Source organism: Lactuca serriola, chromosome 8 (genome assembly GCF_051521515.1).
Source record: "Lactuca serriola cultivar US96UC23 chromosome 8, Lser_US96UC23_V15, whole genome shotgun sequence".
Classification (NCBI taxonomy): domain Eukaryota; kingdom Viridiplantae; phylum Streptophyta; class Magnoliopsida; order Asterales; family Asteraceae; genus Lactuca; species Lactuca serriola.
In genome coordinates this window covers 181,180,000-181,205,615 of record NC_136415.1, presented here as the reverse complement: position 1 = coordinate 181,205,615, position 25,616 = coordinate 181,180,000, and the positions used below count along the sequence as shown (strand labels likewise).

At 36.7% G+C, this 25,616-nt stretch overlaps 1 protein-coding gene across 1 annotated transcript; it reads right to left on the bottom strand.

The window, feature by feature from the left end:
• Positions 1 to 16,457: 16,457 nt before the first annotated feature.
• On the bottom strand, positions 16,458 to 24,117 carry LOC145068711 (glutamate receptor 3.6-like). The gene is made up of 7 exons (XM_079015713.1): positions 23,788 to 24,117; positions 23,467 to 23,692; positions 18,784 to 20,114; positions 18,408 to 18,685; positions 17,861 to 17,892; positions 17,333 to 17,739; positions 16,458 to 17,100 (listed from the first exon to the last, which is right to left on the bottom strand). Exons 1-7 carry the CDS (start codon positions 23,875 to 23,877, stop codon positions 16,624 to 16,626), a joined length of 2,841 nt encoding a protein of 946 aa, XP_078871839.1. The 5' UTR covers positions 23,878 to 24,117; the 3' UTR covers positions 16,458 to 16,623.
• Between the last annotated feature and the right edge of the window lie 1,499 nt (positions 24,118 to 25,616).

Below are 25,616 nucleotides of genomic sequence, written 5' to 3'. Positions count from 1 at the left end.
GACTACGCTCTACAACTTTCGTTTAGACTCCGTTGGCAAATTCCGAAATTATTTTTATTATTTAATTATAAAATGACGTGATTAAGGAATTTCTTTAAAAATTCATAACTTCTTTATCTGACGTCGGTTTTTGCCAGACTTTTACCGCTGAAATACCATTGTCGAGACCTTCGATTCTCGTTTAGGTCATTCCGGCCAAAAGTCGCTCGATCTCCGATTCGAGTTTTTAGCTGTCTGTTGCTAAGCCGAACTTGGAAAAATCTTAACTTCAATATACGAAGCCGGATTTGGGCATTCTTTTTACGTACGATCCCGGTTTAATGATATTAAACATAGTAGGTAGTTAAATAGAAACTTTTTGGACATTATATTATCAAAGTTAATTTCTTTAACTCAAAAGTGGTTACAATACTTGAGTTATTAGGCCATTACAAAGAGTTGAAATATCGGGTTGTCACAGTACAGTTAGAAACAGATAATAACACAAAAGTACAACTAGGAATACGAATACGAATAGGAGTAGGAATAGGAATACGAATACGAATACGAAAGCACGCCTTTGGATGACGCCAAGACTTCGGAAATACAGTTAGTGTATGCCTTGAGTGTCACCAGAGTTTCGAAAATAATTCGAAAGTACGCCTCTGGACATCGACTAAGTTTCGAAAACATACGCCTTTGGATGTCGACAGAGTTTCGAAGATACGTCTAATTTACTCTTTTGGAAATCACCAGAACATCGAAAATACAGTTAATGTACGTTTCTGAGTGTATCCAAATATTCGAAAATACAACTAAGTATAGTAGATAATTGACATCCGAGTGTAGGATAACTAAGATATCAGAATACCTAACTAATGCTATAAGTATGGTAGATACTAGTACATCGAAATCCGAACTAAGAACTAACCGCAACGTTAGGAAAATATGGGATTTTCCTAGGATAACATAACAACTCGTAAACGAATGGTGTAACGAACGGAAAACTAAACTAATAGGAAAATATGGGATTTTCCTGGGATAACATAACTACTCATAATCGAATCGTGAAACGAATGATAACTAAACTGTTTTTATAATAAAATATGGGATTTTCTTGGATAACAACTTTTCAGAAAACCAAAGGGAACTCATTCTTTTCAAAACTAAACTGCTTATGAACTCACCAGCTTTATTCTGATTTTCAAACTGCTTGTATTCTCAGGTCCATATTAGACAAGTACACCGCCATCTTTTGGAGAAGACGAAGCGTTTGGAAGACTCGTCTTTGCTTTTGTTCATATGATATATATGTATGACACCTGTAACACTTTGATTTCAAACAAATGTAATAAATCTATGTAATGTATTGTTTTGTGTTTGCTATGCTTACTATGTACATTGGTTGCGATATTCATGATGTCCTCCGCCCCGGAACGTTTCCGCCTTAGGTTTCGGGGTGTGACAGATTGGTATCAGAGCCCTTGTTTATAGTGAACTAGTATACCAAACCTTACATGGTATAAGACTATAAACATTAAGGGGCCTAAGTGCTCTGAACTAATAGTATACCTTAAAGTATAAGTATTTTCAAAAGTATACAAGTGTACCTAACCGTCGAAATCCGTAACTACAAGTAGAACAAAATATAAGTAAATGGGTGTTGTACGCTGCGGTTAAACCTGGGCAGTTATGTAGTCGTGTCTAGGATCAATATAGCCTGGCCAACTATATTCATTTGAGACACGGCTAACATGTGCATGGGAGTGACTGTAGTATGCAGCATGCCTAAAACTTACCCAATGCCCAAACAACGAGTCGTCGCTGCAGTGAATCATGAAATACTATGGGAGTATTTCTCGAGCCAATCCGTTGTAGAAATCCTCATTCAAAGCATTGTTCCTTGATCATTCCTTTAGCGATAGTTTATCTGCTTTGATAACTCTTTCCTGCTTTATCGCTTAATGGAATTCTATATTTGTCGTAATGAGATATCCCTTGTATCATATATCTTGGTTCAACTCAGAGGACTTATGATCCTCTCTTTCCTGGCTATTCTAGATTAAGATGCCTCCTAGGAAAAGACCCAGCTGAAAGAACAACAACAACCCTCCGCCACCACCACCTCCTCCTTAATTTGATCCTGTCGTGTTCCAGACAGATGTTGTTGTTGCAGTGGCAGCCGCCTTATCTCACATAAATCCCGGTGGATCAGGAGGTGGTCCCCAGCCCCAAAACTAGGAAGGTAGCCAGGGGCACCAGAAGGAGTGTTCCTATAAGGACTTTATCAACGCGAAACCCACATTCTTCGATGGCACTGGAGGTGTAATTGCCCTAACTCGGTGGTTAGAGAAAATCGAATCTATCTTCGAGATCTGTGCCTGTTTAGAATCCGACAAGGTGAAATTCGTCGCTTGCACATTCACCGATAAAGCTCTGACTTTGTGGAACGGCCGAGTCAAATCCTTAACTTTACCTGTAGAAAATGCTATGGGTTGGGAAGTTATGAAGGAACTTTTGTTTGCAGAATACTGCCCTCGGGGTGAAATACAAAAGCTGGAGCATGAACTCTGGAACCTGAAGATGAAGGGTTCCAATATCGCCGCCTACACGTCCATATTCGACGACATGGCATTACTCTGTCCGGGAATGGTTACCCCGGAGAGTAAAAAGGTTGAGAGGTTCATCTGGGGATTGACCCATCCAACCGAAGGGAACGTTTTAGCTGCGAAGCCGGATACCTATGACAACGCCAAATGCCTAGCGCAAACCTTGATCGACCATAGCGATGACCCAGAGGAAGCGGCCACCACTCCTGAGCTGACAGAGAAGAGTGGTGAGAAAAGAAAGTTTTGGAAGAAGAAGAAGAAGAGCCAACCTTCCCTGGAGTCCTCGAAGAAACAGCAGATAATGGCAGTCCACGCTGCCACTACCCCTGCTGTTGTTTCTGTTATCGGTTCCTCAGCCCAAGCACCTATCACCGGATATACTGGTATCCTTCCGTGGTGCAATAGGTGCAGTTACCACCATCGTATCCCTGGCCCTTGTCGTGCAAAATTTTGTAAGAACTATGGCCAAGAAGGTCACCTCGCGCGAAGCTGCAGAGCAGCAACCCAATCAACTAGTCAAGCTTCTGGAGCGAGTATCGGTCAGACCTGCTACAGTTGTGGGGAAGTCGGACATTACAAGCGAAACTGCCCTAAGGCAGCAACATCTGGCAACACCAGGAGAGTCCTAGCTATAGGATAAAGTGAGGCAACCGCCGATCCCACCATTGCTACAGGTATATATTTCTCTTCGACAACCTTTATGCTTGCAATCCTTTTCAATTCTAGTACTGAAAGATAAATTGTTAGCTATTCATTCGAACATCTTCATAAACCTAGTCCTAAACTAGTAACCGAAACGTCTACCGTTGAGATAGCTAACGATGAGAAAGAACGTATGTTACATTCTGAAACGCGTATCCCGAAGTACATAGAACTTTTCGAAATCCTCATTAGGATCGATTCCGTAGCCTACAAACTCCGACTACCCTCAGAACTTAACAGCATTCATCCGGTATTCGATGTCTTTGTCCTTAAGAAGTACCTAATCGGCGAAACCATAGTAATCCCTTCGATGAGACCGAAGCCAACGAAAGTCTGAACTTCATGGTAGAACCAATCGAAATCATAGATCTAGAGGTTAAATGTACGAAACAAATCCACATCCCGATACTGAGGGTTCGCTGGAATGTCAAGCGGAGACCCGATTCCACTTGGGAGCATGAAGACCCGAAGCAGTAGATTCATCCATACCTCTTTTCAATTCATGATTTGTATCTTAATTTTTGAATTTCGGGACGAAATTCCCTCTAACGGGGGGATAATGTGACAACCCAAAGTTGTTCCATCGCCATAACCCGTTCCGCCCGTAAAACCTGTCTATAGCAATTCGTTCCGATTTCGTTTTTGGGCTAAGTTATTTAAATTTATATGTTTATTATAATCTTATGAGTGTCCAAACTCCCTAGAAACTCATGTAACGACCCAAATTATTAATTTGAGAATTTTTAAAAATCGGCCCCGCCGGGTTACGACAACTTAATCGGGTGCGACCAAAAGCCCCGTTTAACGTCGGTATCGGGTAGAATTCCACCGTGTCCCAAACCCGAACCATATATAAAGTTGATTAAGCATCATTTGAAGCTTTTACACTCTCTCTCTCTAACCTTTCTCCTCAAATCCAAACTCTAAGTCCAAAATCATCAAATTAAGGCTCCAAATCATCAAGGTAACTACCCTAACCCTTAGATTAGCATCTTTAACCTTCAATTTCGTGTTCAAATCATGATTTAGGACCATAAACATGTGTTTACGGCCCTGGAACATTCTTGGGCCGTGAACACATATAAGTGGGGTTTTTGAGCCTTAGAACCCTTCCAAACCACCTTTGGAGCTTAGATATGGCTTATAGACTTAATGGAATGGACTTAGAACACCTTAAACTCGTTATTAGAGGAGTAAACATGAGTTTATTGCGCAATAACATGCTTGGGCCGTAAACAACCATTCATGGGTAGTAAACTCCTTCTAAGGTGTTAAATTGCCACTTACACACCTCCTAAGCCTTGAACTAAAATCTAGAAGCAACCACAAACGAATTAGAAGCCTTAAACTTGATGAAAACCCTTCTTTTAGGTGTTCACGGCCGTAAACCCCCCAAGAATGGGTTCCTAGGCCGTAAACTCCTATAAATGGGTTAAATGGTGCCCTAAATTCACCCCTTGGCTTGTAAAATGACTTTGAATCATATGTGATTGACTTAGCACCACCAAAACATATAAGGAATGGGTATGAGGGAGCTTACGGCCATAAACTCCTAGTTTACTGCCGTAAACTCCTTTAAGTGGTCCATGTGGTGGCTTAATCCCTTTCCAATGCTCTAGAACCAAATCTAGCATCACCCCGAAAATGATATAAGGCCATTTAACACTCTAGAACACCCCACCATGAGTTTACAGCTGTAAACTCATGGGGAGTGGGTCATTAGGGCCATGAACTCTCTTGAGAGTTTACTCTTGAAGAGTAAACTCCATATCCAAGCTATATGTGTCCATAGATATCACCCGGGTCCCTCCAAACACATGTAATGAAGTGTTTTCGCATCTAGAAGTGTATGTCCTCAACTAATTAGTAGTTCAAGTCCTAATTAGATACAAATGTGTATCTTTTCAAATTACATAGGAATCTTGTGCGTTTGCAAGCCCCGAACTGACATTTAGGATCCAAACTGACGCGTTCCCCAACCGGTGAGTTCATACCCTTACCCTTTTTCAATGTTTTTCAATGTTTTCAGGGGGAATACAAGCAAAAGTACAAGGAAATCTTGTACTCAAACTTATGATTTTATTTTATCTATTTCATATTTCGTATGCTTTTAACACGGAAAACTGTATTAACCAATCGTTCAACTTGCAGAGTAAACCGTCATGTTATTTGTGAAGCTCGTTTCTAAAATATTATATTTTATATTTCACAAATGAATTTCCATATAATTGTTCTTAAAAGCGTGAATCTTAAAGCATTAAGATGTTCTTGATATAACTCCCCATAGATACGAGAGTGAAGGAATAATAACATTAAACTAAGAACTTTATCACTCCCCGTAGATACGAGAGTGCAGGACTAATAACATTAAACTTAGAACTTTACCACTCCCCGTAGATACGAGAGTGAAGCGATAATAACACACAGTTAGAAACAGAGCGAATACGAAAGTACAGTTAGAAACAGAGCAAATACGAAAGTACAGTTAGAAACAGATAATAACACGAAAGTATAGCTAGAAATACGAATACGATTAGGAGTAGGAATAGGAATACGAATACGAAAACGAAAGTACGCCTTTGGATGTCGCCAAGACTTCGGAAATACAGTTAGCGTACGCCTTGAGTGTCACCAGAGTTTCGAAAATAATTCGAAAGTACGCCTCTGGACATCGACTGAGTTTCGAAAACATACGCCTTTGGATGTCGACAGAATTTCGAAGATACGTCTAATGTACTCTTTTGGAAATCACCAGAACATCGAAAATACAGTTAATGTACGTTTCTGAGTGTATCCAAATATTCGAAAATAGAACTAAGTGTAGTAGATAATCGACATTCGAGTGTAGGATAACTAAGATATCAGAATACCTAACTAATGCTATAAGTATGGTAGATACGAGTACATCGAAATCTGAACTAAGAACTAACCGCAACGTTAGGAAAATATGGGATTTTCCTGGGATAACATAACAACTCGTAAACGAATGGTGTAACGAACGGAAAACTAAACTAATAGGAAAATATGGGATTTTTCTGGGATAACATAACTACTCATAATCGAATCGTGAAACAAATGATAACTAAACTGTTTTTATAATAAAATATGGGATTTTCTTGGATAACAACTTTTCAAAAAACCAAAGGGAACTCATTCTTTTCAAAACTAAACTGCTTATGAACTCACCAGCTTTATGTTGATTTTCAAACTGCTTGTATTCTCAGGTCCATATTAGACAGGTACACCGCCATCTTTTGGAGAAGATAGAGTGTTTGGAAGACTCGTCTTTGCTTTTGTTCATATGATATATATATATATATATATATATATATATATATATATGTGTGTGTGTGTGTGTGTGTATGAAGCCTGTAACACTTTGATTTCAAACAAATGTAATAACTCTATGTAATGTATTGTTTTGTGTTTGCTATGCTTACTATGTACATTGGTTACGATATTCATGATGTCCTCCGCCCCGGAACGTTTCCACCTTAGGTTTCGGGGTGTGACATAAGTTGTTATGCAAACAATTGAGAACACATAGAACTCACATGCATAGTCAACTTTTAACTGGAATGATCACAAAGATAAGAATATGTCAACACAATAGGTTACAAACCTGAAGTCGTGTGCTAGTGATAAACAACAGGTTTTATTCTTGATTAGTTCTTGAGACCCTTTTCAAGATCATTAAGACTCCCACTAACTCCATGACATATGAGATTCTCTTGTCAAGAACCATTCCTTAACAGACAAATATTCAAGAGTTAGTGCGGATTCTTATCATGAAAAACACTTCACACTATTGGTCTTAGTTGGTCTTTGTTTTATCCAAAACATCTCAACTTACCAATTTCAAATGTATAAGAGTGGAAATCATTTTACTCTACATTTGACAAGTTTTATAAACCTTTCATAAGATTATGTCACTCGAGTTACAATCTTGGAGTATGAATCTAAGACTTGTTTTGGAACAAAGTATGAATCATCTTCTTGATTTAACCATTTCAACAATTCACAATTCCTCTTTCTTAGCCAAACAAATGCACCAAGATGTACTTGGATGATCACTTGTGATATGGTTTTCCATAATCTTTAAGATGATCATAAATCATGATACTGAAGTACTCTCCCATCTTTTCATATTGAAGAAACTTTTATATTTCTGCCTAATTTGATTCTTCTCATTTGTCCTGTCATACATTGAAACTTTTCCAATGTTTCAGAATTACACTTAAACTTGTAAGCATAACCATATTTACTAAACTTTAGTAAATCATGACGAATAGTCTTATCGAATTTTGTGGTGGACATGACTAGTGCACAACCAAGTGTACCCGATCCCCTAGTCCTTCACTTGACTCACATACACATGTAAACAAGGAATTAGTCTTGATTTCCCAAAGATGAAAATTCTCATTCATCACACAAGTTGCATGATTCCAAGTTTCTATCCAACTGAAACTTGGGTGATGAGAATCTTTCTTTATTAGGAAAATTCTCGACACTACCACAAACCAAAGAATCAAATCCATTTTCTAATATTGCTATCGATGGAATCATATAAACAACAATATTCACAAATCCCACTGTAAGGATACTTAAAATAAATAAAATAAAAAATTTTCTTTTTATTTTAAAATTGCGGAAAACTTATCCTTAAAATGCAAATACATATGAAAACTATGTTGTTATCCATTCCTAAGCAATCTATCATAACTCTTAGCAGCAGCTCAAAATTCTGATCTTCAGATCATGCAATCGAAATCCATTTGTTCACGATCAGAATTAGCTTATTCTTTGTTTAAGCTTCCTTTCTTTTCTTTGATTCTACAAAACATCAAAATGTGACCTAGTCACGTCATGTAATAAGAATCTCCAAATAGGAACTTAATAGAGTTAGATAGTGGCCATTACCTGAAGCATAGTCAAATTTTTGACTTTTACCATCCTAGTGAACTTTCAGGTAAATAGGGCAGCTTCGCAACCAATGCCTCTTCTTTTGGCAATAGAAACATATGGACTAGTTAATAATGGTAAATGGGACTATCTCAGACTTAGCTTTTCTCTTTACCACTTGGTCAATCGGGTTGACTATGGCCGATCCCTTTCTATTGGGAAGAGAAGGCTTTTCTGGACTTCCTATGTTTCCATTGTCAATGTCCATGTAAGTTTGGGAAGTTGATCTTCCAATCAAATTTGCTTTACCAGTGTTCCAAGTCATTATTGATTCGACAACAACAAAAAGCAAATAGGTAAGATCATTAAGGGTCATGTCGTGGTCTGTCACATAGTAGTCCTTAATGAACTCACTATATGACTCAGAAAGTGACTAAAGAACCCAGTCAATAGTCAACTTCCTTGAGACTTCGACACCCAACTCTCCCATCCTGTCAATATGTGACTTTATCTCCAAGACGTGAGTGCACACAGACTATCCATCTTTATGTTTGCTTTCCAAAAGGGCTTGAGTGACCTTGAACTTTTTCAAGTCTTTGAACTTGTGGGTTAGGGAGAACAATTGGAGGAGGTAGAGGAAGTGAAGTATGATTTCGAGTCCCATTAATACATGACAAAGGGATTAATCTTTCACCTTGATCGCCATGTGGGATATCATCTTCATTAGGAAAGCTTTATCCAAAAGGATAAGGACGACCATAGTTGTCATAACTAGAAATCTATGAGGGAGAAATTCAAGTTTAGTTGATTTAAGTCCTTAATATAACACCCAATTTGAATAATTAAGGCTAGGACTCAACACAATTTTTAACAAATTGGAAGAGGGATGTCGTAATCCAATTTGCAAATTATTTGAAGGTAGGTAAATGACGATTTACTAATTTCCACCACGAAAAACAAAAAAGAATTTTAGGTTTTAAGTGAATTGAAACTCCTAGATCTTTTAAGATTCATTGAACTTTTGAATGGCATGTTTAGTCTCAATTGTGCCCTTCAAGTTTGTGACTGGGATGCCGAGGATCACAAACAAGATGTGAATAACCATGCAAATTAGCTTGGTACACCCAACATTACAACCACCTAATCAATGTGCCGGTTAACTACACACGCTCCATTGATCTATGATTAACATCAAGCTACCCTTTGACACGCATTGTCAGTACCAGATTAGTGTGCCGGTTAACCACACACGCTCCACTAATGACTTAACAAGGTACAAAGTGCAATTTCATGGGTTAGCACCATATTCACATTTTTCCTTAAGTCACTAAGATTGGGAATTTAATAAAAGTTTAATTAATTTATATTTATCATTATACTTTTAATGAAGGGAGAACTAGTGTCCTATCCTACCCGTTCGGCTAACAACCGTCCACCAGTAAAGGAAGCGGTGGGTGAGAATGGATACCCATTAAACTGTCATTTTATAGGCAGTAACCTTATACCCCCCCCCCCCCCTTATAGACCGGCTTCATGAATGAGGCTTACTAACGGTAAGACTGGCGTACTTATATATATATATATATATATATATATATATATATATATATATATATATACTTTTAATATTACAATAGTATAAGGGCTGAATTTTTACTTTTAAAATTCTAAGGTTTGGAATTAAAGTATTCATTGGGGTGACTTTACAAATTCCAAAACTTGAGGGCAAGTTTTGAACTTTTTCAAAAACTTTTGGATCCCATAACTTATGAGTTTAATAAGGTTTTTATTGAAAACTTTTCAAGTTCCATAACTTGAGGACAAGTTACGGACAACATTAACACCATTAACAAAATGAGACTTTTCCATTTTTCATAACCTATGAGTTTTAATGACTCTTTTAAAAGGAAAAAACTCTTCATATTCCATAACTTGAGGGCAAGTTATGGAGTTCATAAAAATCATTAAGATCAAATATTCTAATTAACACAATAATCAAATAATTTTCTATGATCTAGATTAAACTCATAAGTAAAGATAATTCACATCACAATTTTCAAGAAATTAGCTAATCATATAAACTAATACAAATCTTGAAACTTTGACAATTATCTTGTTTTTGGATGAGGATAATCATTACCATAGCATCAAAATCAAATTTTATGAACAAAAACACTTTGTGGTAATGATCCTAATCCAAAACAGGAAAAAAAACAAAAATCTGCTGTCAGGGGCACCAACTCGTCGAGTGCATGAACTGACTCGGCGAGTCCACTGTCCAGACATCACAAAAAACAATTTTTTTTACCTTGAAAACCAATAATAACATCAAGTATAATAGAAAACAACTCATGTCTGTGATACCACTGTTGGGTTTTAGTTTACTACAACATCCTATGGTGGACATACAACCCTAAAAGCTTTGGATCTATGTTTTCTCTAAATATACATGTAATATTGTTTCCAAAGCTTTTAAGCCTACAACTAGCATACAAATGATATAAACAACATTAAATACTATTTAGGAGTTTACCTCTTTGTGTAGCTTGTAGAACTTGTAGTATTTAGCCTTTAAGAACTTAGCACCAATAGTATGAATGCCTCAAATGGAATCACAACACACTATGGACAAAGGATGACATTTTGAGAGAGAATCCTAGCCACCAAAATCGTCCATAATCTCCAAGATTACATTAGTAGTGATTTTAGCTATGGAGTAACATATTTATATGTGGGATTCCAAGGGTCATGGGTTGACCCTAATCCATACCCATGGTTTTATGATCCATGGTTCATGTGGCCCAACTCTTTATGTATCCATACATAAACTTAGTCCAACATGGATCATAAGCCCAACATATAAATATAACTAATTTACACAATTAGTCTCCATTGATTTAATTAGTCTCTTTTGATCACTAAATTAATTCCAAACTAATTCTTGATCAGTACTAATTAAATCATATGATTTCATATTAATATATTAGAACTTATAATATATTAATAAACCATAAATAACCTCTTCTTAAAAGTCCATCCTAACAAATTGTCCTGATGATATGCAACCCAAATAGACCATGCTACTCTCGGGTCAAGTACATACCAATTATAGTTATGAGCTTATACACCTAATCCAACACTTGGTGCCTTAGACCCATTGGTATGGTGAGGAGACTCACCTCTGACGGTAGAATCCGAAGGCTTCTCTCCTAACAGTCTGTAGACACCTGTGACGAACAATAATAATATTACTCAATCTTAGGATCAAACACCATCTAAGTAGGGAACCCAAATCCCCAAGTCCTTTCACCAAGCCCCAAAAGGTCTTCCTTAGTTAATGGTCCCAAAGTCTATATCTAAAGTCATTAATAGGCCTCATGGCCCAATAAAGCCCAATCATAACATCCATGGTCCAAAGCAGATAAACTGGCCCCCTAACCCCAACACATGACCAGGCCCAATGACTAATTGAGGCCCAGATGGTCAAAAGCCCAAAACAAGTCCAAGTCCATCTGATGTGCATACGCTTAGCGTACCACCCTGGTACGCGCAGCATACTGAGTCCGTGGGCCAAACGTGTTGTGTACGCTAGGTTACGCCCAACGTACTAACAGATTAAACACTTTCTCCATAAGTGCTTAATACTCGATTTTCTCACGTCTAATAGTCAGATCTAAACTTATTAAGATGGCCTAGGACATAAAGCTGGCCACTTTATGCCTTTGCATGTCTCATATTTTCCCAAAAATCCCATTAAGACCTTTTCAAGGGTGTTAATCCATGCATGAGGTCAAAACACCCATCAAGACTTCATTTTTATGTTATGAATGGACCAAAGAACCTCAGATCTAACATTCCCAGCCTCTGGAGTTGCTCAACTCACAAGAGGAGATCCAAAACCAATAAAAGGGACAAAACTAGAAAACCCTAGCTAGATCAAATGAATAAGATGGAAAGATCAAAGCTTTATACCTCCAGAAGCTCTTCAAGGTAAACTAGATACAAATCCTTGAAGCTCAATGCCACTCCAAGCTTGCTTGACAACTTCTCCTTCTTGAATGGACACTAAAATGGTCACAAAAGCACTCCTTAAGCTCAAAACACACTCTCAAATGGTATTAGGGTTTCCAGAGACGTTTGAAGGTGAAAGAGGTTGATTATGGTGAGGCTCAAATAAGATAAGGGTGCTTACATAGGTCTTAAGTCTGAAAATTAAAGTATGCACATCCGTCACGTACGCCCAACGTACTATTGGTATGCCCAACATACGTGTTGTCCCTCTGCGATCAATCATACATAGTACGCTAAGCGTACCCATGACTATGCCCAACGTACTTAAGGGACTTATTATGCAATTTTTTAAAATCTTCAAGGGCTTTAAGGTAAAACCTGGTTTGGAGTGTTACAAAACAAGTGGTATCATAGCGGGTGTTTGAAGATCTATTGATTTTTGAAGTATCAGTTCTTGATTTGATGATTTTCTGCACAAGTTATTGAAGATTATTGGTGTTTTGGCGTATTGGAATCATAATTCTGTTCAAGCTACTGTTCATGAAAATTTATTATATTCTTCTACTGTTCATCGTGTTATTTTTTTCTCTGTTCTTTGGATCTGATTGATTTGTTTTGAGATCAATTTTTCTATAGATCCCATTTGAGGCCATATAATCGAGTCGTATTTCGTTTTATCACTATTGATTCCGATGCAATTTCGTTTATGTATACTTGGGCCGATTACTATTTTCGTGCACTGTTCACTAGTGGTTAAGCCCATATATCCCGTTCTTAAATTCGCTTACTGCAATCGACTAATATTGATTTTGTGATTTTCGTTCCTGCAAATCCATTTTTCTTCTGTCCTTGAGTCGATTTTCATAATCAAGCCCTTTATCAAGATCGATATTGAATTTATCTGATTTTGTGTTCGATCTAAGTTGGTACATTCATTCATCGAATATCAATTTTGCTTCCTGATTATATCGTTTTGTGAAGATTAAAGATGGTATGGAGTATTGTTGATTAAGGGTTGTTGTGTGTAACAGCATCTGTTGTAATCAAGAACTGTTGAAGGGTTTCGCAATCTGGGTGAAAACTGTCACACCCCCAAACCAAAACGGCGGAAACGTTCGGGGGCGGAGGACGTCATATTCAGTATCATAACAGTTCATAGAAAGGAACGTACACACCACCATACATAAATAAGGGTTTTTAAAAGTGTTTACATAATGGTATTCATTACATGTTCAAAAGATAAATACATAAACATCTTTTAAAAAGAAATAATTAACGCCAGCGCGTTAATCCCCAAAAGTTGATTTCCAACCTGCTTAGCGGTTCCCTGAGAATACAAGTCATTTCAAAGAGAAAGTGTCAACAATTAAGTTGGTGAGTTCATAAGTGGTTTAGAAAAATTGAATTCCATTCCAAAATGAGTGTATGTTTTCGAAGAAAATCCCTTATTTTCTTATATAAAAGTATGAAATGCATGAGAGTATTTGTGTTAAAAAAATGTAGATAGTTGAACCAAGAAAATCCCTTATTTTCCTAATAGTTGTTTGGTTTGTATACAGGAAAATCCCATATTTTCCTAAAGTAATAGTTTGTTTAACGTCCAAGACTAAAAATTTTAGAAAATTTTAAACATAGATTTATATAATAACACTATCAGAAGATTTCAGTTTGTTAGATAAAGAATAGTTTTAATAGCTACTCGTTCATCAATCAGAAGTACTATAATAATTATGTATCCGATGAGTTTTATAACCATACTAAACATAATATGCCTGTAGCGACGTTCTTCAGGCGTCGTAGCGTTATGACAAACTGTCACCCCAAAGGACGGACTGTAGCTAATAGTCAGGGCGTGGGATCATGACTTCCCATATAGATCTATACACATTTGACACGTTCTCCTAACGGGAGACTCTGGTTATAGACAGGACTTGTAGTATTACCTTCTAACAAGAAGGTAGTATTTGAAGATATACACGTCTCATGGATTCTCAACTAAGTCTATATTAAAGTAATAGTTTTGTATGCAAAGTTTATCCTTTTTCACAATGTTTGACAAAGCATAAATCATAAGTTTTTAGAATGTATAAAACGGCTTAGCAATGAAAGGTACTTTGATACTTTGTATAAGTCTAATGCATGCAAAGTATGACAAGAGTTTTCCATAGTAGTAATGAATTCCAAGTGATTTATTCGATAAAAACAAGTGAAGTGAAACTTTATAAAATACACGATAATAACCGTATGTTTACTTGTATTCCCCCCCTAAAAGAGTATAAAAAGCATTTAAAATGTATTTAAAGTGTGTTTGAAGGGGGTATGAACTCACTTGATAGATTGAAGATGGTGTGACGAAAACCGAGCAGAACTTTGGCTTGAAAGAGCGGATTTTCTCGGGATTCTCGGGAATCTCAGGAGTACAAACGACCTTCGGAACTTGAGCTAAGCGACCAGGGCTTCGGGTTTGCACGGGCACGGAAAACGAGGCAAAACGCAAGAAAAACGAGAGGAAATGAGCAAGTTTTCCGGGAACCCTCGCATCACTTTTATAGGGGCTGAGAGGCCTCGGTACGCGGGGCGTACCCGTGCGTCATGCATGACCGAGTCCTCGACTGCCCCAGAGTTCGGATGGGACGGGGCGTAGCTCGCATAGGGGGCGACGTGGACGAACCGGGGCCAAGGCCTTGAGTACGCTGGGCGTACTCGCGTGACTCAGACTTCGGATAATACCGAAGTTTTCAATTAAAAAAATATATATTAATTATTTATCAAACTTCAAAAATTCATATCTCCTTCATACGAACTCCGTTTTCGACGTTCTTTATATCTATGCGTAGGTGAGACTAAGATCTACAACTTTCGTTTAGATTCCGTCGGTAAATTCCGAAATTATTTTTATTATTTATTTTTAAAAGGTCGGGGTAAGAAAATTCGTTAAAAATTCATAACTTTTTCATACGATGTCCGATTTAGGCGTTCTTTTTATGTATGTTTGTAGTTTAACGATATCTATGACTTTCATTTAGACACCTAAGGTCTAAAAGTATTTTATTGAAACTTTGCGTTTTTACGTAACTTCGTATTGCCGGTTTTTGTCGGAAAACTTAGAATGGTCATAACTTCTTCGTTATAACTCGGATTTTAATGTTCTTTATATGCTTGGAAACCTTAAGACGATATTTACTACATAGTGTACTCCAAACAGAGCTTTTGAATACTTCATTTTTCGATGATATTCTAATTACTTTTTCAAAGAGGTTACAAGACTCGATTTTCAATGACCTGAAATGACGGGTTGTTACAAAAACTCAGTCAGAATGGTTGTCAATTGAGATTGTTTTGTATAATTCAAACCAGAAAAGTCAAAATTGAAATGTTTATCATGTATTGTACTTAAAGTTGTTTGAACTGTGTCGTGACCTCTAGTTCTTCGTTCCAATGAGTTAGGAACATTGTAAACCATTGGATGGAAGAACTTATAACAAAGAAAGTTGAGAGTAAACTAGTTTATTTTAAGTGGGAATTAAGAGTTGATGACCCAAATGTATATCAAACCTGCCCAAGCAAAGTAAAGAAACTCGACATCCGATATCTATGTGACCTACGTTGATATGTGTAGTTGGGCAAACCGTGTTCTAGTTAGGTTTATCATGTATTGTACTTACAGTTGAACTGTGTCGTCACTACTAGTTCTTCCTTCCAATGTGTTAAGAACATTGTAAACCATTGGATGGAAGAACTTATATCAAGGAAAGCTGATAGTAAACTATGGTTTATGTTAAATGGTTCTTGAGAGTTGACGACCCAAATGTATATCCAACCTGTCCAAACAAAGTAAAGAAACTCGACATTCGATATCTATGTGACCTACATTGATATGTGTAGTTGGGCTAACCGTGTTCTAGTTAGGGTTATGTATTGTACTTTGCATATATTATACAACTTATAGCTAGGGTTTCATTGTACTATCGTTTGTAAGCGCATGAATAAGAACACTCCTTCATGCCATGTGCCATGTTGATGCAGGTCACATGTTGACGGAACCATATTAAATAGTAAATATTGGGTCTTTGTGTGTGATTTATCTTGTTTGTATGTTGGTTGATGATGGTTCATGGAGTTTGCAATGAACTGAAAATATTCACGATGTTTGGCGATGGTAAACTATGGTTCATACGGCTTATAGATTACCATGATGAGCCATCATGTACCATCTTGAACAATAAATATAATGAACGTTGAACCTGCCATCAATAGGAATAATAAAAACGTTCATTACTTAGTAAAACCATGCTATATATACAATGTAAAGGAAACTGGTTATCAACTACTAACAAATCGATACCGCCTAAACAACTTTTCCGAATTGGACTCACCTAGCATAGGTGGAAAAAATACATTTTCATAAATACAAATGTGATTAATCTCCATGTTCTGAACATTCTGGTGCGATCAATGATGATTCTTTGCGATTACTTCTATAGCCATTCAAAGATACAATATCTCGGTTGCTCCTAAATGTACTTGTTTGTCTAAGCCTTTTCTTCGAACGGGTATTAAGCGAATCTTCTTTTTCATCAATAAATGAAATGAACGTTTGTAGGCGTCCTGGTGTTGTTCCAGGTGACTCAGAAGGATCTGGTTTGTGTTTAGTGTATTGGTATATGATGAGCACCAAATATACAAAAAGTGCAAGAAAACAAGCTAATCCAATAATGAAGAATAGGCCTTTGAACCTCTTTAGCTCGAGCCTGTCAACTGAAAACTCTGCTCCTTGTGAACTGCAAGCACTCCGCAGTAGCCACTTGTTATGGATATTTTGTAACTCTCCCGTTTCAGATAGTTTGAGAATGGCATTCGATATATCTATTGCAAGTGGTGAATCCCGTTGGAAGGCCTATAAATATTCAAGAACACAAAAAGATTATGATTTGAATCTAACACTTGTTAATGGAGACATTAACTGTTATGATGTTTAACGTTGTAAAAAATATTCTCTATAAAATCAACAACGTCATATCAAATCTGAAGTTTAGAAATGATTCAGTTTGACTAAATTAGAAGTCAAACGTATTGTATAAACTATAAAGAGCACCTATACATGAAATTGAGAATTTTAATTTACTTACAAATCCCCATCCATTTTTGGTGAAATCTTGACCAACGATGCTGAACTGGCAACGAGTGGAAAGGAAAAGTTCAATGTATGGACGTTCATCAACAATTGCAACAACACCACCATTTTGAGGACCATCGTTTAAAGCTTTTTCATAGTCTTCCGGCAAGTTAAGAGGAACAAGTCTATTTTCCGAAATGCCAATTTCTTCCACCAAATAGTTTCGGACGAACGAACTTTCTTGGTACCCAATACGATCTTTGCTTGATTTTAGACTATCTATCCCTTCAATAGGGGACGATAGTTTTTGAACAGTCAATATTGAGGTGAGACTTGCCGTATAACTTGAGCTTATTATTAAAACCACGAACAACCATAGAATTAACACGAAACGACTAAGACTGCTCGTCATGTTCTGTTCTGCATTAACCATGGTTAAGTTAAGATAATGGGTATAGAAGCAAATTGACAACGAAAAGCAAAATGTCAGTCAGTAAGGAATGATTTAGTCGGTTTCATGTAGAGTATATAATGAACTTACTGTGAGAGAAATATAAAGTAGAAAAGCTAAACCTGCAATGAACCAAACGCAAACCATTAGTGACAAAATAACACAAATTAGATGATTCATAATAGGAACTTATTGTGTCTAATAAGATTATTCCCAAAGTCAACAAAGATATTATGAGAGTTTAATTCATCGCAAAGCTTATTCACTTTGTTTGTAAATTACAAGCTTTGACGTATTGCTTTTTAACACTTTAATAAAATTAAAATCATTTCATATCTTTTCTATTTCAGTGAGACCCATAAATATATAAGGGTAAGAAAAAGTTTTACTGTAGTCAAGAATTCAAGATACTTTGAGCTTTTTTATTTGTTGATACAAAAAAAGCTTAGTGAAAATTCCTTATTGTGGATGTTCTTGGATACTCTTAATTATACATGATAATGAGTACTTATAACAGTGCTGAATAATGATTCAAACCCTATTTGCATTTATGGGTCTCATTAACGACAAGCAAGTTTTCAGATGTTCTGATTCCTGTTTTATTCCCCTCTTTTAAAACACACACACACACACATACCATAGGGTTGTGACGACTTGTTGTCTAGGAGTACCACGAAATTCATCGTTTCTACGATGTTCTAGAATCCAAACAACTGCTCCCACAACTAAAAAACAGATCCCAATAACACACCACAACTCAGCAGTAAAAGGCCTGAAAAATGCCCAAGTCCCAGAGCTTACCCTTCTGACAGGTGCCACCACAACTAGCCCAGATTCAATATACGGCTGAGTAAAATCCGCCATACGTGTCCGGTTACTGATGATAGCAATGTCACCCACCGCAGCATCATAGACCTATACAGTACGTAATCACCACAAAGAGAACCCTAAAAATTTGAACTTGGTTTTTGCTGAAAATTAAGATTGAAGATCAAGTTAGAAAGAACACTCACACCAGCGTTTACTAAGCTCACGAGGTCAGTGTAAGCCGGATTCTTATGACCATCTCCATAAGAATAGAACGTATACGGAGCAGCATATGGTAGTAGTTTTACTGCAGCAATGAACACATCGATGCTGTATCCCACATACCTATCAGTCCCCTTGACTTCCTCCACAAAGTCCTGAAAACTGACTCGAACCGGAACCCCAATTTTCAACTGTTTTCCATTCTGTGGAAAAAACCATCCACGAGGCTTTATAACAGTTTGGCCTGGCCAAATTACACTGTACAACAGCTCAGATGAACTAGATTGGTTTGTAAGGTTTTTGTTGAGTGTTTCTGGAGGAGAAGTTGACAATCGTGAAGAGTTTGACCAATACCCAACTGTTCTAAAGCCAGTACCAATCACATTAATAACTTCAAATGCTGGAAAAACCAGGCTTTTATCAGAAGTGAACTCAATTGGTCCAGTTGTTCCATTCATTTGTACACCTAAGATGTTTTTAAGCAAGATTTTCCCTCCATTAAAAACACTCAAAGAATCAAGATTCAAGAATGTGCCTTGTGAGTCCTTCATTTGGGGACCTTTCGAGAATGAAATGTTTCCACCCTGATGAAAGAAATCGTCAAGAGCACGGGCAAGCAGCCAAATAGTGTCATACGCGTACATAGAATACGTATTCAGGCCAAGTTTCGTCGAGTTTTCCCATTTGGTAACAAACTTTCTTTTAAGTTGTGAATCTTTTATGTAAGATCTTAATGTAATAACTCCTTGCATAGCAGCAATCGATTTTTTAGGGAGTGGCGAGTTAATGTCTATAACGGTAGAAAGCCAATCGGTTGTGATCCAAACATACCCACTATCCATCATTTTAAGTTCTTGAGCAACATCAAGTATATCTAATCCCCAATTCGTGCAAGTGTGAACAACAAGAACTCTTGATTCCTTGAAAGAAACTTGAAGCAAAACATCGCGTATGTCTTCACGGGTTGCATCTGGATTGATAGGCGCTTTGTAAGAGATCTTAGATCTCTTAAAGGCTATTTGATCTGCTAATGAAGTAATTCCATTCCTTCCATGATCATCGTCTATGTAAATAGCGACAATTTCACGCCATTCGTAATAGTCGATAATGTCTGCTATGGCAGCCATTTGGAAAAGATCACTGTGAGTTGTACGGATGAAGAATGGGTATTGGAGTGAGGATAATGTGGGGTCGGTGGCGGTGAAAGATAGGAGTGGAATTTTGAGCTCTTTTACTACATAGGAAATCATATGAGTTAAGGCTGATGATTCTGGACCTATTAACGCCACACTTTCACTCTCCATGAACTGTAAAGCTGTTGCAACAAAAGGAATTAGAGGGAACATGATCATAATCTAATAATCTCTTGTTAATAAACTTCTCACAATGTATAGCTCAATGCTTATATTTTGATATCTAAATAAACGAACTCCCCTAATTACAACTCATTCAAGAAACACACTATTTTATGGTCAATCAGTTAAGAATATAGAACACAAAAATCCTTGTGTATTTGTGAAATCCTAGTTTTAATAAAAACTCTCATGAGGCTTCTAACTCACAATAAAAAATTTCTTCTATCTCTCTGGTGTGAGCTTGTGTGTATTAAGGCATATCTTTCTATCAATGGTTGATCATTGCACACACTTTGTTTTTTCGTGAAGAGTTCAAAATGTTGAACTCCATTGAGATAATTTGATAATTAGGACATCAAAATAATAAGAAAACCATCCTTAGAGAATTTTCATATTAGTTATATTATTAGCGTAATTGACTCTTCATATCTAGTCTTTAACATCTTCAGTAATTGTGCCTTCAGGTGCTGAAAATTGTTGTGGCCCGGTCTTCACAATATGGCTATAAAAAATTTCATTTCTTCGCCCGTTAACACAATTCTTCAATAGTTGTCCCACTTTGCTACCTTTTTCTTCATATTGCTTATACTTGGTTCTTTAGTAGGTGTTCCGACGTACATCATTCAATACCTAAAGGCCTTTAGCAGCTGGCCATAACTAACCACCATAATCTTTAGTACCTAATGAGGTGAACTACTCATAGTACTTCAAAAATTATCAAGGTGTTTTATAATTTGTTTAACATCAACCAGGTCTAACTTGAATTTCATGACATCAACCGATCTTTTACAAGATGCAACTGAAGGAGACCTCATATAAATATCCTTGAAGTCGATGTTGATCATGGTGTTGTTTGTACTTTAGTTGGAACATATGAAGTTGTTGCTCAACCTCAAAATGTATGTTCCTTATTTTATCTAAAAACCTTTGGGATTTATATGCGTCCATATCAAAAGGACTTTGGATGTGCTACACAATATGCATACTTTTTGAACTATTAAGCTAGACTTTATATTTCTTGTTTATATATTGTAATTAAATTGCTTTGTATTTCAGTTGCATTTCTATGTTCTATATCTTTTATCTTTGCAGGCTATGGCATTCATATGGATTATTCTCTTTTACTTGATGGCTAATCAGCTAATCACACAGGGTGTTGGTGATTTGTGTTATCAATATTATTTAAGTATAATGGGATAAACATATTAACCAATGTAATTTTGATAAACATTGATGAACAAGTAAGGATGGTGCGGTCTGCACACTTGTTTGAGTTTATTCAGATTTAAAGTACACTGTCATTTAGAGGTGAAACCCCTCAACAACGGGGGTCCGAGGATAGCGCCCCTGGTAGAAGGGTGCAAGGGTTGGCAACCCCTAGCAGGATACAAGGGGCAGATCCCCTGGATGGGGTCGAGCTGAAACATTACTATGATGGTTAAGTGGTGGTTTTCTAACTGCATTATGACAGTTTTTTGGCAGTTTTTCAAACATTAGTTGTCTGAATTAATTTGGTCATAATTAATTTTTGTCATTCTAATTATGGTATACAGATCATAACTTCTATTTATCGAAATACTTTAATATGAAAGTGCAATCACGGCTCTTAGTAATCCAAGTAATCAAAACCTCGATTTTCTAACGTTGCGCCATGACACTGATGGTTGTGAGGATCCATCACCTCGCGATTTATGTTAGTTTAGTAATTTTAGGGTTTCAAACGAACTTAGTCGAACCTGAGCCCAAGCCTAACAAAGCTCAAGCTCGACTCATTTAAAACTTTTGGGTTAAAGCTCAAGTTCGACTCATTTAAAATTTTGGGCTCGAGCACAAGCTCAAATCATCTTGAGCCTTATGGTACAGAGCCCAAGATCGGCTCCTAGAGAATTATAAGGGATCAGGATCAGATTGGAGTCAACTTGTATATAGTATACCCTAATTCTCTAAAATGGTATTCCTTAAATACCTATTTATATCAATATATAAAAGTAAAATTATATATATATATATATATATATATATATATATATGTGTGTGTGTGTGTGTGTGTGTGTGTGTGAGTGTGTGTGTGTAGGCTTTTTTAGGTTCGCAAGTTGAGCTTTGTAACACGGGCTTCAGCTCTGCTCAACTCATTTAAAATTCATCTCAAGTCGAGCTTTTGACAAGTCGATCCAGAGTATAGCATGACTCATTTTTGCCCCTAGTAATTTTGGTTTGTGTTGATTATCCATTAAAAGTTAGTTTGGTACTTTGGTAATTGATAGCATGGTTTATGTCAATACTTTGGTAGTTTGGTCTTTTGGTTTATATATGTTGATACTTTGGTGGTTTAGTACCTTCGGTAACTGGTAGTTGGTTTATTTTGTAGGCTACTCTTGCTGATCCTTTTCATAATGACTCGGTGTTTAGAGCAGACTTGAAGACATTATTTGATCGTTCACAGTCCCAAAAAAATAGCGGAGGCAATAACGAGGGGAACAAACAACGAGGGTGATGGCAATAATTACATGTCAAAGTAGCTTTATGATTTATTTTATGATTCTTAGACATTTCGTGTAACAAATAACTTTAGCATTATAATGTTCTAGTTTTCTGTATTTTTTGCTTTCGTTTCTGCGTTTTTGTTATTTTTTGATGAGAAAACAATATTTTAATTTGAAAAAAAAAAAAAAATAGGGGAGACGTTCATTAGAGACAAAACATTAGTGGGTACTTAATAGCTATTGGCAATAGTGGGCTGCAACATATGTCGCCTCAATTGCCCTAAAATATTTTAGTGGAAACGAGCACAGCCCCTTTAACCCTGTCATTCGTCTTGTTCCCGATCAAACTCATCTTATGTAAATGTTCACCTCATAGCACGAAATTTGGATTAGATTATAGTCTAACCCCCTTTGGCACCCATATCAATTCGAAACACACGAAAATGATTTGGTGACGCTAAATTTACCAACATTTACTAGATTTAACACTTCAAACCACCATAATCTTTTGATCTAACAAGGGTTATGGACCCTTCAATTAACTCCATGTAAAGGTCTGGTTCTAACTTCAAATTTCCCCCAAAAGTTCAACATTTTGAAGCACGATTGTCATTGCATGCTATCTTAATACATTTTACTATTATAGGCATCAGGCATGATTCTAACTATAAAGTTTAAGGCTAAATCTGAAAAATGTAAGGACGCATTGTATGCCTTGAAACACCTCATGATATATATTATAACATAAAGAAACCTCCTTGGATACCTTTTAATTAGAAACCGAAACAGTAGTGAAGAAAATACATAAGCAGGTGTTTAGAAGACATACCCTCCATGATACCCACAAAGCCACTAGAATTTGAGTCATGAATGGTTAGTTCCAGCTTGGTTCCATTAAGAACCGTTGGATCAGAATTCACATCTTCTACTGCAGTTTCTAATGCAATTTTGCCAATTTTGCCCATGGTCGAATCAAAAGTCAAAATCGACCCAATTTTTACAACTTTTGGTCTTGAAACAACACTAGTATTCATCAGCTTCTTGGATCTAGGAATCTGAAAGAATAAAAAACATGGGTTAAGTTTTGCATAATGGTAACAGAAGACTTTCATCTTTTTATGTAACAAAAAATAAAGTTTCAGGAATGTACCCGAGCTTGAGCGCAGGTGTGCCTTTGCTCTTCAATGAAACATCCATTGAAGAAAACCAACACCACCAACAATCCCCAAACTTGATTCATAGCCACCTACTTCAAAAGCCTATTTCCACACAACTTGTGACTGAAAATAACACCATGAGAAGCAATATAAACACAGAGTCGTTGAGAGCACATGCTACACGCAGTTGGCATGAGGTTTATGTTTTGTCTGCGTTGAATTCTAGATGAAACCGTCCATCTTTTGTCAACTCACCATAATGCTATCGGGAAATTTGTTCAAACTATGCCCCCAAAAATCTTTCATATTTGAAAATATGTTTACTTTATATCATTGTAACAATTTATTATTTGACAAGTATAATCAGTTAAAATATTGATTGGAGTTGCAGTATAGTCCAGGAGTAGTTAAATTGATTAATTTTAAATTATATAAGATTCCTTTTAGATAATTAAGATGAATCATATATTGGATATGTATTTTGGCGACATCATCATGATCGAAGATAATACAAATAGGGAATACAGAATAATAGATATTAATTATTGTTTATATCTATATAAGACCAAAAAATTTGAAAAGGGGGGTTGGATTTTCTACATGACGACCCAGCTCGTATATTTAAACATATGAGGACTTCAAGGGATAAACCCACATATTGGGGAACGTGTAGACAGTGGACACATGCCTTTTTACATAAAATAAGTAAATGTTAGATTCTTTATATGCAAGTTGCTATCTAGCTACAAATGTGAAATACAAAACAATTCCATCGTTGATCATCCAACTCCAAGAAAGACTTTGGAAAACAGCATCGCTAAAATAAAATAAAATACATTGGTGTGCTTTCCTACACTAGCGATGATTGAGATTGCATGGGCTCGTTTTCCTTCTTCATGTTATATATAACACACACGTTATATATTTAATTTACTCACTTGAAATATTAAAATCTCATTATTTGCTTCTATTTGATCCCACATTATCTCTCATCTATTATGGCGAAGTCAATAAGTCATACCTCCAGTAAATAAAAAGTTGTCTTAGGGAGTATGATTCATGAATTTAATTGGGGGAAGTCTTTTGCTTTGTGCGTCTAGATATTTTACAAATTCCGGAAAAAAGTATTATAAAAATGAACGCCAACAAGTGAGAGAGCTGATAGGAAGAGTAAGAAAGAGTTGGGAATTGGATAGATAGCAAGGAGGAAATCTCATCATTTTTAGTGACAAACTTTACGTTGGGAACTGCCATTCCCTATAAGAAATAAATGCATTACCGGCGATGCCTTTTGTGGCAACAAGGGCCTTTAGCGGTGACAAATTGTTGAGTCGCCGCTAAAAATGTGTCGGTAATGCCTTGTGGACCGAATCGGCGTTATCCCTTTCTTGTAAGCCCAACCGTTCGAACGAGTATCTAATCCAATGGTTGGGGTCTCGTTTTCACACAAACTAAATACCAGCAACAAAAATATTGCCACTAAAGGCCAAAAATATCGCCACTAAAGGTCGAAAAAAATGTGGCATTAATTCCCTCCGTATAAGTCGCCGCTATTTGTTAATGTCGCCACTAAAGGTTTTGTTGTCGCCGCTATTGGTCAACGTAGATAACCAAACAACGACTCCTTCTTTATGCTTTCAGCTTTCATTTGTGTCCATTTTTTTCCATCTACTCTCTGACGACTCGCTCGAAAGTCCCGACGACTTCTCACCTCGAAGAGATATTGTAGCCGCTATAAGAGAATTTCTTTCGAGGTGTGTGACTGACATGGTTAGTCTCTAAAAGGCATTAAATAATTCGCAATGGATTTTCATGTTGCTAA

Coding starts and splice junctions, on each gene's coding strand:
- LOC145068711 (XM_079015713.1), bottom strand. CDS start 23,877: ATGAATCAAGTTTGGGGATTGTTGGTGGTGTTGGTTTTCTTCAATGGA. Junction 23,693..23,787: donor ACACCTGCGCTCAAGCTCGG/GTACATTCCTGA, acceptor TTATTCTTTCAG/ATTCCTAGATCCAAGAAGCT. Junction 18,686..18,783: donor TGAGCTTAGTAAACGCTGGT/GTGAGTGTTCTT, acceptor CGTACTGTATAG/GTCTATGATGCTGCGGTGGG.